Raw genomic sequence first — 15,260 nt, 5'->3', positions numbered from 1 at the left:
GTGAAAGAACATAAATGGTATTATTATCTTCTCTTGTTTGATAGTAAAAAATATGATAAGAGAGAAAAATAAAGAGTTAATTAGATATTTTTACAATTTATTTTATTTTAAAAAATAATATAATTATTATATTTTACAAATTAAATTAAATTTAAATTTAAAAAAATTATTTATATAATTTTTACAATTAAAAAATGATTCTTCCTCTAAAAAATTATTTTCTCTTTCTAAAAATTATTTTTTTCTCTCTAAAGTTGTCTAATTTGTAATAAATAATATGATTGTCGGATGTTCATTACCCGAGAATAATATGACTGATGGATATTCAATCTCAAATTGTAATCAACGAAGAAGTGTAATTCTGGTCATTTATCCTATTGTAACATACCTTGTCTTGTGAGCTTATAAATAGAGGCATGTACAAAGCTTCAAGTGGTACTACAATACAAGAAGAATATATTCTTTTATCTCTCTCTTAATGACCCCGCAACGTGCTTCAATGGGGTGAACTTTATGAACGAATAATATTTTATTTGGTTTTTACAAGAATAAAAATTGGATGACTCTCAAAATTTTGAACTAGAACTAACTTGACTGTTTTGTGTATGTTATGGCATGTGTGAATGATCTCTCTATAGCCCAAATCTCATAACACTTGCATCTTTTTCTCGATAAGTCAACAAGTTTGAGACAATTTAAATATTTTATTAAACAACTTAATGGAAAATTGCATAGAAAAGCTTAGGCAAACATGGTTACATCACAACACGGGTACTCTTTCACCCATCCTAGACAATTTAGCTCATACTTGAATAAAAAGAAACATCCAAGAAAGATAAAGACTCCATAGAACTAAGATAGAATAGATATGGACGATGTTGTGGCTCTGCTCTCGCAGCAACTCTTTGTGTCGCTACTTTCCACTGTCTCTGAGCCACTGAAGTAGTGCAGGGACCAACCGGATCCAGTGATCTCTTTACTAGACCCTAGCTTCACCTTTGACCCATTGGAGCTCTCTCAACAAGCCTTCAAAGGGTTACATTGATCAGAAGAAAATACCCTAAAGAGGTCATGTCAATCAAAAACAGACCCGTTTTTAAAGAAAGGGGGAACAAGCCATGTCCCCTGAGGTTATTCTTCACTGAAGAAGAATTGGAGAAGGTGGTCCTAGGCTATAACAACCTTCACTGTCAATTAGATGATAGTGGATTAACTAACGGTAAACGGTAAATCATGTAATTGACATGATAAATAAGTTAAGAATATAGTTCATGCCAAACAAGTCTAATAGCACCCTAAAATAAGTATAAGGTATATGTGGGGACATAGATGTCATTACGTGAAAAGCCATGATTACTTTGGTAATTGACCAAGGTTAAGTCAAAGGTTGATTTTAATGATGTAATTAAATTCTATAGTTAATTTCATGGCTTTAAAGTGATCTTATTGTGATCAAACAATGTCTAAATTAATTTCTAAAAATATGTCAAAGTAATGAAAATTAATAAACCAATGAAAATTGGTTTAGGTCTAAGGTGAATACAAAGTTGTTAAGTTAGTAACATAATTTAACTTTGTGAATTCTTTGCGTGATTTTTTATGTATCATTAATTCTTTGTAACCTTGTATGTTATATATTCTTAAAGGTCAAAGTCTAGTGTTGACCAACCAATAAGAATCAAGGTTGACTAGTCTTGAACAAATGGACCAATGAATGAAAAGTTTGAAAGTCTAAAGGTGTTAAAGTGTCTAAGTAAGAAAGCTTAGTCATTTTCTACATGTGAGGTGGCTAAGTGACTTGGAAGGATTCTAGAATCTTGTGTAAGATGATGACAAGGTGTGTGGGAAATTAAAGAACCAATAGGATTTTAGCAAGTTGCAAAGTTGGAAAATGTTAAAGTAAGCTAACTTTTAAGATATTTTTCAAGACTTAAGTAGTCATCTTTCTTCTTCCAAGTATCCGACGAACACTTCTTCTTCTTCCTTTCTCCTTGAGGCCGTGAGCATGATGAGAGAAAGAGCAAGAGAGTTCAAGTGGTTCTAGGCATTTTTAGATAAAACCTATTACACAAAAGTTATAGCTTTTGGTCTTGTGAACCTAAATCCTCTTTCTTTTCTTCTTGAGGAGCCTTGTAGTGAGAGAAACACTCATTCAAAGAGGGCTGGTACTGTTCATCTAGAGAGAGAAAGTTAGGAATTTGACAAGTATTTGGATGGAAAGTGTTGCCTAGTTCACAATTAAGCTTAATAAGGTATTACATCTAAATTTTGATGGTTGGAAGTTATTTTATTAAGTGTTTTATGATGGGTTAGGGTTTGATAATATCTTGGTTAATTGATGTTGTTTCATGTGGTTTTTATTGGTTTTGAGGTTGTTTATTAAATCTATGTGAAACTATGCATAGAAAAGATTAAAAGCAAGCATGTGAGATTAGTGATTCTTCAATGAACCAATCGGCCATATAGTGTTAAATAGGGTGCACCATGTTTATGTAATAATTTCAAAGTGAAATTGAAGTCATGGTATTATTGGATTTAAGATTCAAGTGGTGGAAAAATCAAAAGAAGTGAAAATGATGCATGAACTTGGTTATATGTTAATTTTTAGCTATCATTTTAAAAAATCATATCTGAATCTATAAGACTCCAAATGAAGCATAGTTTGTTGTAAATTAAAGTTACATGTGTTTAATATAACATATCAAAAATTCAGATCAATTGGATAAAAAATGAAGATTTCGTGATTAAAATGGTACAGGATGTCAATGTTGAAAATTTTGTGTGCATTTCGGCCATATTGAAATAATTGTGCAATTTAAGAGTTTAATTCATTGGCTATGTAAAATAATGATCCATAGGATATTTAATGATGATTGGTTAGTATTTAAACAAAGAAAATAAGTGAGGTCCTATTTGGGTCTTATATGTAGGCTTAAGGTATTAAAAACCTTGTTTTACCTACTATTCATGTGAAAATAGTAATATGTAATAAATATGAAAACATGGGATAGTTGTCCTTGACTTGTGTGGTGAATTGGTATTAATTATAATTTGGGTGATACAATAGGTTAAAGAACGGGATACAAGTAAACATTGGATTTGATCTTTTACAGGTAAGCTCTTGGTTTTGGAATTTTCTCCGTTCTTGTTGTTCCACCATAGTCTATTAAGGACGATGGTTAAATTGTATATATGATTGACAGTGAGATAGTATAGATGCATACATGTGCATTCATATAAACAAATACATTGATGATGGGCAAAAAAAAATAATTTATTGCATTTTAAATAAAAAATTACAAATTTATGGATGTTTTGAGAAAATTTACGCATTTATTGCACAATGTCACGCCCCTTTTGGGCGTCACATGTCACGCCCAAAGAGGGCGTCACTGCCTGGTGGGTCACGCCTAAACCAGGCGTGACATGTGACGCCCAAAAGGGGCATGACCCATGCAGCCTATATAAACTCCTATTTTCCCTTTTTTACCATTTCACACTCTCATTCTAATCTCTCTCTAAGACGATTGTGCTCTCTACCTTACGTGGAAATTTGTGTAGCGAAGCTCTGCTAACAAAAATAAGTTTTTAACACCTGCTATGTAAACGTTTAAATTACAGTGCTACATTAGGAATATGTTGGGTTTAGCGTATATTAGTGAGTTAGAAAATTGTAATGGTGACTTAGGAATTTTGTAGTGACTTAGGAGTTTTGTAGTGAGTTATGAATGTTGTAGTGACTTAGGAATTTTGTAGTGACCTAAGTATTATTATTATTTAATTACGAATTAATTAGTGACCCATGAATTATTATTATTTAATTACGAATTAATTAGTGACCCAGTTATTATTATTATTATTGAATTACGAATTAATTAGTGACCTAGGTATTATTATTATTTAATTACGAATTAATTAGTGAGCTAACTATTATTATTATTATTTAATTACGAATTAATTAGTGACCTAGGTATTATTATTAATAATGAATTAGTATACTTGATTATAAAATTGGTAGGAACATGATGTGATAATTTGTATGAATTAATTACTTATGAATGAATTTATGATTAGAGACACATACTTTTCACATGACACAGGGTGAGATGGGTATCACCTTGCAGGGTGTGGTCGGTATACTAGGATTGCCTACTGACGGGCAAGTCATTACCGGATCTACATCCGAGGATTGGTCTGCCGTTTGTGAGGCTATTTTTGGTGCTAGGCCTCTGACCAGTGAGTTTCATGGCACAGGCAACCTACACATTTCATTCTTCGATTAGTTGTGGGTCCGGTGGAGTGATGCAGCTGGGGATCATGATCGAGAGATTTTTTTCACGAGGGCGCATATTGCCCATATGCTAGGGTGTTGGCTACTTGCGACAGGTCTGGAGGTAGCAACATGGGTTGTCGTCTAGTCCCGTTGCTTGGGGGAGGATTTGATGATATTGGCCGATATAGCTGGGGATCTGCGGTTCTGGCACACTTGTTAAGGAATTTGTGAGAGTGTACAGATGCTGGTAGATCTAACATGGATGGGAGCCACATTTTTCTCCAGATTTGGGCATGGATTAGATTTCCACCTATTGCTCCCTCGTTCCTCCTCCTCCTAACCCTGGCACTAGGGGTGAAAATGGGCTGGGCTGGGCCAAGCTTTGCCCTAAAAAGCACAAGCCTATGTAAAAAAATTTCAATTTCGCCTGGCCCAAGCCTAGTATGAATCTAACTGTTAGCCTGGTTTGGCCCATTTATAAAAAAACAAATGGTCTGGCCTAGCCCGTTAGCCTGTTAATTTTTAACTTCCAAGCAGAACCATGAATCAAGTTTACAAAATACTCAAATTCTATTGCTAAACCAAAAATCATAATTTCAATGTCCAAACAGAATTATGAATCACAACAAAACTCATACAATCTGCATTTAAGTCACTTTCAAAAGCAAAATGCTCAAACTAAATAACATATATTTCATCATATCCAACAAATAAATTCATACTTTGTAAATTAAAATAACTACATGAATCCAACAAACACTTCATGATGCTTGTAGTAAATATAACCTCTCCCAAAAACCTTTTAATATTCATATACACAATCTAACATGCTGAGATGTTGGTTCCTCTACTTATTCTATTTTATTTTATTTAAAATAAATAGTACAATATAGGCCAGCCTATAGGCTTATAGGTCAGGCCTTGTGAAAGTGAGACTACGACCTTTTTATACTCTTAGGCGGTTTAAGCCACATGGGTTGTGCATTATTGGTCGTCGTCGTCATGCATAACCCAAGTAGGATCATTTTCATCTCCCTCAGAAATGTTAGCAACTGGACAAGCATGAGCAGCGGACGTTGATGCAAGACGTGGAGAATTTAAAGCAACTGACCTCACCGGTAAGGCTACATCCTCTACTCTTTCAATGTCCACATACAACTCCAGAAAATCTTTCCTTGACTGGTTGAAAAATTCTTCCATTATCATCTCGACGTGTTCATCATCAACCACTTGCAAACTAATGTATTGATCAGATTGCCATAACCTTGTGGTGATCTGAGTGATAGATTGGTTACCTTGAAGAGTTAACTTATGATGAATTCTCTGATGCAGTTCATCAATGGTTACGTTGCGTTGGATACATGTCGGCCTTTTTTCACTTTCAAACATGACACCTCGTCTGCCTTTCACCTTCCTACCATTGTAATATAACACAACACAAACAGAATCAGAATGTGAACTTATTTTAAAATAGAATAAAAAATAAAATAAAAGGCTAAATTTAAGCTAATAATTATGTATGTAAATGTAAGAATTGATGGTAAAGAAGAGTTGTGAAGAGTGTATAGAGTGATAAGGTTTTATATAGACTTTTTTTGCATCATTCACGCCCTGGGGGCAGCATGTCTGCATGTGTCATGGCCAATTTGGGTAGCACATGTCACGCCCCATTTAGGCGTGATCCACATGGGTGTCACGCCTAAATGGGGCGTGACATGTGACGCCCAAATTGGTCGTGACATTGTGCAATAAATGTGTAAATATTTTCAAAACAGCCAGAAATTTATAATTTTTTATTTAAAATGCAATAAATTAATTTTTTTTTTGCCATTGATGATGTGTTTAAATTTATGTACAATGACATTGTGATGTGAATTTGTAATGTGATGTGTTTAATTCAGGAAGATAAATAGAACAAACACAAGTAATTAAGTAAAAAGAAGAATAACAGAAGTACAAATCTTGCATATTATCATTAAGCAGGGAAGAATTAATCTTGCGTATTATCATCAGGCAGGGAATTTATAACACCTCGAATTTCGTAAATGCATAATTATATATGAAAATGTGGATTAAGGGGAAGGATTAGTGAAAATCCTGAATTAGTGGTCAAAATGCATAAGAAGGGTAAAATGGTAATTTACCAAACTCGTAACCCTAGGCATGAAAAATTGAGTAGAAGGTCTCAAATGGTAAAAATAATGCCGGAAATGGATTCAGGACGAAAAATCGAGTGGGCAGGAAAGTTTCAGAAAATTTGATGAATAATGATTTTACCGGTGTAAAATACTGCGGTATAATTGTACCGATAAGCGTAAAATTATGATCAGTATTTTAGAAAGTAAAAAAATATGATATGAACAAAAAAAATACGTAGGTTATGAATTTATGGGTTAAATTGGGTGATTTAAGAAAGTTAAGTGACATGTGAGACCCACTTTAAGTGACTTAAGTGACAATTGGACCATGTGAGACACAACTTCAGCATTTTCTCTCTCCTCCTCCCTCCTCTCTCACGCGTCCTCCATGGTTGGAGATGGAACAGTCTACTGGCCAGAGACTCGGTACATCCTATGTACCATTATACATACAATATGCATGAACATGTTATACTACATTATTCACATACATTTCCGACCATTACCCTCAACGGGCATGGTGGAGCACACACGGGGATCAAACGCCAGTACCAATGGATTATCTGAATAATCTCCTCTACACAGCTCCAATGTAATACTTCCCAAGCTAGGTACACAAACAGAATGCCTACACATAGAACATTCCCAATTATTTTCATTCACCAAACACATGTAAGTTATCAATTCTACAAGCACGGTTCTAGAGTACTTACCCCAATCCCTTTGGTCCGGGACCTAGGGCAACCCACCGAACTCACGGTTCAGTGTTCAAATTCGCGGGAGGCAACTTACATTGATCATACACGGAACATCAATATACGTTGAATCCACCAAAGTCACAAAATGTCAAATTCCTCCCCCACCAATGTGAGGTTCGACCATAATAGGCAAAAATCACAATTTATTTTTCTTTATTTTCTTTTCATTTTTCTTTATCATCCTTTGTTACTACAACACCATTTTAGGTGTCACTTTCCATTTTACACTATCCTAACATCATTTTTCCATTTATTCCACTCTAGGCACAATTTCAATTTCCACACAATCCAACCATTTTTCCTTTGATTCTCAAAGCATCCACTCTTCACACAACCCTTCTAATTACCATTTAACAACACAACATAACAACCACACAATTTCACAACATTCAATCCCAATTTTCCTCCCTATGGCCGAAATCCACATGGGCACCAACCAATGGTTATCCGATTCAATTCAACATTCCCAAACATCATACAATATCATAATCTATCCATACAGACACTCAACAACTCAATTACACAATCCTATCAACAATCCCAAACACAGTCTTGAATTTCCATCATAAACTTCGCCTAAGTTACCAAACATTTCATCAATAATTTTTATTGCATTTATCACTCTAAAACATCATTCTAAGACATATTTACCTAACACACATTTTCAATTTGAGCTCTCTAACTACACAAATCAAGCATGCAAGCCCTAGGTTTCATGAAATCAAATTCACAAATCAACCAATGAAATGTGTTGAAACTTACCCACAATTAAGTCACAAGACTCCTCCAATTGATCCCCAAGCAATGGCTTGAGCAAACAACTCCAAAAAACCCAACTTTCTCTTCAAATTCGTGTCTGACTTTGCCCTTTTTCTAACAAATGAGAGGGTTTCAAGGAAAACTAATCGATGGGATGGGTTCGGGTGATGATTTCTGTAACATCCCGCGCGCTGACGAGGGCGTGGAGTGATCGTCGGTGCAAAGAGGCACGGACAAAGAGCGACTCCTGACAGGCTTCCAGCGGGGGGTTACATGCATGAATGAATCGAATCGACACCCGGAAGAGAGGAAGGTTGTGCAGCTATAAGGCTGCACATTTTGGGATAGCTTATAAGAATTAATGGGTACTACCTATGCTAACAAGATGCATATGCTTTTCGGTAGCCCGGATCGGAAGAACTCCACAGTTAAGCGTGCTTGACTTGGAGCAATTCTGGGATGGGTGACCTCCTGGGAAGTTTTCTCGGGAAGTGTGCGAGTGAGGAAAAAGCACACTGAAAAGTCTCGTGTTAGTATTGTGGGGATAGTCATTGATTCTTGAAGCGGTCAGGCGTTACAAGTGGTATCAGAGCAGGCCTCTCATCCAGTACGGTGTAGTTCGAGGACGAACTAGGCGGAAGCTGGCGGGCATGTAACATCCCTAGCGCTGACGAGGGCGGGGATCGATCGCCGGTGCAAAGAGGCACGAACAAGGAGCGGCGTTACATGCATGAATGAATCGAATCGACACCCGAAAGAGAGGAAGGCTGTGCAAGTATAAGGCTGCACAGTTTGGGATAGCTTATAAGAATTAATAGGTAATACCTATGCTAACAAGATGCATCTGCTTTTCGGTAGCCCAGATCGGAAGAACTCCACATTTAAGCGTGCTTAACTTGGAGCAATTCTGGGATGAGTGACCTCCTGGGAAGTTTTCCCGGGAAGTATGCGAGTGAGGAAGAAGCACACTGAAAAGTCTCGTGTTAGTATGTGGAGATAGTCATTGATTCTTGAAGCGGTCGGGTGTTACACCATACTCACCAAATAAGGCAACAAAGCCCACAAAAGAGTCTCAACTCAAATATCAATCTAAAGACAGAAAACATAAACAACATCCAATATCCAGTCATGTCAGCATATAGCATATAAAATCAGCTAAGCTCCGGCCTCCTGCCGCCAGAGGTCTCAACCCCCGCATTACCTGAACCTGAAATATGTGCCCCAAACGTGGGGTGAGATCTCTAAAAAGAAATCTCAGTAAGACAAGGGGTCCTCAAGGATATTCCACCCTAAGCTCACTTACACGAGCAATATAAGTTCAAAAGCATTTAACAGTATAAGTTCCAAAACTATGCAGTGCAGCAGATATTCATGCCATGTGTGTTTTAACTATTCTACTAGCCAGAGAAATGCAGGACGTACGTCTACAACCCCACAATAAGTACAAGGAACATCGCTTGCACTTCACCCACAGCCTCACCCTCTTGTATGTACCACATACTCAGGCTTACCGTATAGGTGGAACACCACATGCATATCATAAAGGCACTCGCATATAACAGCTCAACAGCATTTCACAAATCAATATATCATGAAAACAACATCATGCATATAACCATACCCCCATGGGACATGGTGGAACCAACAATGGCTAAACCGAGGACACGAAAGCTTACCTTGCAAGCTAACAATCCAAGCCAAGAGTCCAACCAATCTTAAAGCCCAAACACAGCAGAATCACAATCTGTTTTGGATCAACAATCATATCAAAATCATACTCAACAAGTATAAGACACAAGGACAACGTCTTTCCTTTACATTTCATGTCTTAAGGCTTCTCACAAAGCCACAAGCCCTTAATCACTTAGATTCTGACTTAACTAATCAATACAGAAGCTCAACTTAACCAGTCTAGGGTCCACAAACCCACAATACCATTATGTATGAACAGTGCCTTCACTGTTCTCAAAAACTCAGAATATCCGGATATTCCTCGGGGACATATCCGGATATCAATATCCGGATATTTCCACATCCCATATCCGGATATCCATATCCGGATATCCAGAAATCCATATCTGGATATCCAGAAATCCATATCCGGATATTTCCATCCAAATATCTGGATATTTCGCGACAGAATGCAGTTTTGCATTTTCGCGAAGATATCCCTTCAAGGTTCCATTTTTAACACTTTAAAACGTTAAAACATGCATCTTTAAGCTCATTAAGGTTCATACTTAGGTTGGTTACTTGTTTAACCCCTTAAACATGTCAAGACACCTATTTTATCAATTAAAACTCATGATCAGTGGTTGGTAGCACTTACCCAAACTTTAAAACAGAGAAAGGAGTGCTCTTGGAGCTCACCAACACCCCTAAGGTTCTGACTTTGAAGGTGCACGAAAATGGCACACAAAGATGAGTTCTTTCTTTACAAAGGTCACTCCTTGGCACCACAAAACCAAACACAAGGTTCACACCCTCTCCAAACTCAAAGTCAGCACCTCACTCTAACACAAACTGACCCTCTAACCCAGAAACAAGGTCACCAACACCCTCCCAATGCTCACTCTCACTCACCACAAGTGTTTAGGTGGAGATTTCATGAAGAATGATGATACAATACGCGAAATTGTATCTCACCAGAGAGAGAGAATTAACAGGAAACAGAAAACAATTCTTTATTCATGATACCCATTGTCTTTACACTCCATTGTATTATATAGTGGTCAATACCCACTTGAATGAGACACTATAAATCAGTTATGCTAACTAACCGTATATAAGCCTAATATCTATTAATTGGACCTTTCAGTGACTTTACAATACATAGTCTTTAGTCCATATAGGCTCTTTTCTCTTCCTCATAGGCCTGCTATCTTCACATGTAACAACTGCCCCATCTTCAAAAACAACCTTGTCCTCAAGGTGTAAGGAAGGGTAGACATTTTGAAGCTCTCCCACAGATTCCCATGATGCATCTTCAGGGACTGTTTGAGACCATTGGACCAAAACTTGCTGTTGTGGTCTTCCACGGATAGATACAGTACGTGAACTCAACACTGCAACTGGGACTTGGACAGGTTTGTTATCCACACTCTCAAGAGGCAAAGGTGAAGTACTAAGGTTGGCTGAACCATGAAAAGGTTTGAGGCTGGAAATGTGGAAGGTAGGATGGATTTGACTACCTTCTGGTAATTGTAACTGATAAGCAACAGAGCTAATAACCTTCTGAATTGGAAAAGGGCCAAAATACCTCTTGGAAAGTTTGTGGTTTGCTCTCCTTGCCACTGATAGTTGTCTATAAGGTTGAAGACGAACTAGGACTAGATCACCCACTGGAAATGTGTGATCACGACGGTGTCTATCCGCTTGTAGCTTCATTCTATGTTGAGCCCGTTGCAGATTCACTTTGAGATTGGCTAAGACCTCATCCCGCTTCTGCAGTAGGCTATCCAATGCCTCAATTTTGATCAAGCCTCTTGGATACATAGGTAACATCACTGGTGTTCTCCCATACAATGCTTGAAATGGAGATGTATTGATTGAAGAATGAAAAGAGGTATTATAATGCAACTCTGCCCAGCAAAGATAGGAAGACCAAGCATGATTCTGTTCTGAGCAAAAAGCGCGAAGATACTGTTCAATATATCGGTTTGTTACCTCAGTTTGACCATCGGACTGAGGGTGATATGCGGAGGTGGCATGGAGTTTTGTACCACTCAACTGAAATAAATTCTTCCAAAAATTGCTCAAAAATATTGGATCACGATCAGAAACTAAGGATATAGGAAAACCATGAAGTTTCACAATCATGTTACAAAAGAGGTGAGCCACTGTTGAAGCTGTGTACGAAGTAGGTAATGGACCAAAATGTCCATATTTTGTGAGTCTATCAACTACCACTAAGATGGTAGTAAATCCCTGAGACTTTGGTAAAGCCGTAATAAAATCCAAAGTTAAATCATCAAAGACATCTTCAGGAATAGGTAATGGATTTAACAAACCCATAGGAGCCTGGGTAGAAGTCTTCACCTGTTGACAAATGGTGCATTGAGTGATGAAGTCTTTGACCTCCTTGCGCATATGTTTCCAAAAGAAAGAAACCGAGAGTCTAAGGAAAGTCCTCAGGACACCTGCATGGCCTCCCAATGGTGTGCAGTGTGCTTCAGTGATCAGCATAGCTTTAAGCTGGGAGTGTGTGCCCAACATGAATCTGTCCTTGTGAAACAATAAGCCATCCTTACATGTGATGGAAGGGTCCTTGTTTGTACCATCTTTCAAGGACTGATGGATAACTAAGAGGTCTTGGTCTGAAGAGTTTTCGGACTTTATATGATGAATAATATCAAACTTTGGTTCAGACATCAAGGTTAAAACAGTAATTTGCACCATGTTGTCTAGATAAAGAGTCTGCCATCACATTTGAAAGTCCACTTTTGTACTCAATGCTAAAACTATATCCAAGAAGCTTAGACATGTACTTTTGTTGTTCAGGAGTCTGAATTGTTTGAGTAAGCAATTGCCTCAAGCTTTGATGGTCGGTCCTTATCACAAAATGAGACCCTAGGAGATAGTGCCTCCACCTCTTGACAGCTTCAGTGAGTGCATATAGCTCACGGACATAGGTCGAAGCTGCTGCCAATCTCACCCCCAATTTCTTACTAAAGAATGACACAGGTTGACCCTTTTGTAATAAGACAGCTCCTACACCAAAACTTGATGCATCAGATTCAATGACAAAAGAAGAGCTAAAATCTGGAAGATGTAAGACAGGTGTTGTGGCCATGGAAATCTTCAACTTGTGGAAAGATGCATCAGCCCCTTTAGTCCATGAAAACCTGTCTTGTTTCAACAACTCGGTTAGTGGATGGGCTATGGAAGCATAATGTTGTACAAACCTCCTATAATATCCTGTTAACCCAAGAAAAGCCCTTAGTTGCTTGGTAGATTGAGGGATAGGCCAATCGGTTATGGCAGATAACTTCCTTGGATCAGCCTTTACACCAGAAACAGTCACTACATGACCCAGATATGCTATCTCCTTTGCTTGAGCCTCCTCGATAGGTTGCAGTGCTATAGTATTACATGCACCTTGCATCCCTGCTGTTGCTGATCTTGTTCCCTGTTGCTGGCAGCCACTCAATTGAACTGGTATTCCTTGCCAAACAAACTCCATGGATAGATTGTTATAATCATGTGTGACCTTGCCTAGTTGAGTTAACCAATGCATTCCCAGAATAACATTTAATTCACTCAACTCAATAACCCACAGATCTGTGATAAAGCCATGGCCTTGAATGTTGAGTGAGACATTGGAACACTTTCTATCACACAGTAAAAATTCTCCACTGCCCATAAAGACCCTCATCTTGGAAGATTTTGTCATGGGCAATCGAATTTCCTCAGCAAGCCTCCTTCTAATAAAATTGTGAGAACTTCCAGAATCCACTAACACACTCACCTCCTGCTTCCCTATACTGGCCTGCAATTGTATGGATCGTGGATTATTACTCCCGGACAAAGAATTCAAAGTTGCATCAATTCTGTTGCCCTTGGGTTCCTCCATACCCCACACTATCTCTTCTTCTTGCTCTTCACCCATATCCTCCACTTCTCCTATAAGGAGCATCATTTTGGCTTTGCATCTATGTTTCGCCGTCCATTTTTCATCACATGTGAAGCAAATACCCAATTCACGCTTCTTGCGGATTTCCTCAGTAGATAACTTTCGAACAGGTACTGTGGATGGGGCGGGTAAGGCTAGTGTTTGGGATGATTGAATAGTTAAAGGATAGGGTTTATCTGGTTTAATGGGTGAGGCAGGACGATGAAATGATTTCTTGGTAGAATTTGTGAAAGAGGAACGAAGCTCAGAATGATGTGTATCATAAGCTAATGTTAATTGCATAGCTTGATGCAAACTGGTGGGCCAATGTAATTGAATTGCTCCCTGGAGATCAGGTTGCAAACCTGAAATGAATAGAATCATTAAAAAGTTATCACTGAGGTCATGTACCTGGTTCATCAATCTCTGAAATTCACGCATGTAATCCGCCAAAGAACCAATTTGGGTCAATTTAGCAAGAACACCTCTGACATCTCTGTAATGTGACGACCCAAAACGTCGCCGCACAGCCTTAGTGTACTCCTCCCATGTTTGTACCGTACCGCTATTAAAAATCCATTGGAACCAATCCCCTGCAGCACCATCCATCTTTAAGCCTGCGATCTGGACCTGGAGATGATCCGGAGTTTGTTGAAGACGAAAGAACAATTCGGATTTGAAAATCCAATTGTTAGGGTCTTGACCCTCAAACGACGGAATCTCCATTTTCACGAAGCGTAGAGATCCACGATCATCAGAACCCATTGATGACGATGAGTGATGTGGATTTGTTGTTTGTGTTGGAGGAAAACGAGACATAAATTCTCTGAGTTGTGCCTCCATTGATGCATATCGCACTTCAATCGACTCATTCACCTGATCCAACCGCTGATGAACTTGATCACGGTGAGTGGTGAATTCTTCGGCTAAGTCTTGAACCCTCATGATGGATGGGTCAAAATGAAAGCACCAGTTGATACAATACGCGAAATTGTATCTGACCAGAGAGAGAGAATTAACAGGAAACAGAAAACAATTCTTTATTCATGATACCCATTGTCTTTACACTCCATTGTATTATATAGTGGTCAATACCCACTTGAATGAGACACTATACATCAGTTATGCTAACTAACCGTATATAAGCCTAATATCTATTAATTGGACCTTTCAGTGACTTTACAATACATAGTCTTTAGTCCATATAGGCTCTTTTCTCTTCCTCATAGGCCTGCTATCTTCACATGTAACAAATGAGGCCTCAAAGCTCACACAAAGGAGAAGAGAAATAATGGAGTAGAGCACAACTGACCAGCCACCCAAAGACTCAAGTAGGATAATATTATGGCCTAGGGTTTAGTGCCAAATGTAGTATATATAGTCACTTAAGAATTAAACACACAGTATTATCATTAATTGCTACGCTTAGCATTTTAATCCCAAACTTAGGATTCTGAACCTTCTCAATTTTGCAAGATTTATCATATTTTTATTTTATTTTTCGCAACACCTTTCCGGTACGCGCTTTTCCATAGCCAGTATCAGTTCTGGCACCAGTTCTCATTATTTTAACTTGAAACTTGTTTTACAAGTCCTATATATTATTCTAGTAACACTTACACATTTTTCATAATTTTCCGGGATACTTCATCGGTACGCATTTATACCGAGTAGCAGAATCGGTATCTGCACTTTTCGTCCGAAAAGCGACTTTCAGCATT

The 15,260-nt window shown here is 38.0% G+C and overlaps 1 protein-coding gene across 1 annotated transcript; it reads right to left on the bottom strand.

Annotated features, from left to right (window-relative positions):
* Positions 1 to 12,291: 12,291 nt before the first annotated feature.
* LOC133298012 (uncharacterized) lies at positions 12,292 to 14,484 on the bottom strand. The gene has a single exon (XM_061497253.1). It carries the CDS (start codon positions 14,482 to 14,484, stop codon positions 12,292 to 12,294), a length of 2,193 nt encoding a protein of 730 aa, XP_061353237.1.
* Positions 14,485 to 15,260: the final 776 nt, after the last annotated feature.

The sequence above is a fragment of the Gastrolobium bilobum genome, unplaced genomic scaffold (assembly GCF_033153095.1).
Source record: "Gastrolobium bilobum isolate Gb01-03AN ecotype WA unplaced genomic scaffold, APGP_CSIRO_Gbil_v1 utg13341, whole genome shotgun sequence".
Taxonomy (NCBI): domain Eukaryota; kingdom Viridiplantae; phylum Streptophyta; class Magnoliopsida; order Fabales; family Fabaceae; genus Gastrolobium; species Gastrolobium bilobum.
The sequence above is the reverse complement of the archived record's forward strand: the minus strand, read 5'-3'. Positions and strand labels throughout refer to the sequence as shown.

What these genes read in the sequence shown, in the direction of transcription:
- LOC133298012 (XM_061497253.1), bottom strand. Translation starts at nt 14,484, where the DNA reads ATGAGGGTTCAAGACTTAGCCGAAGAATTCACCACTCACCGTGATCAA.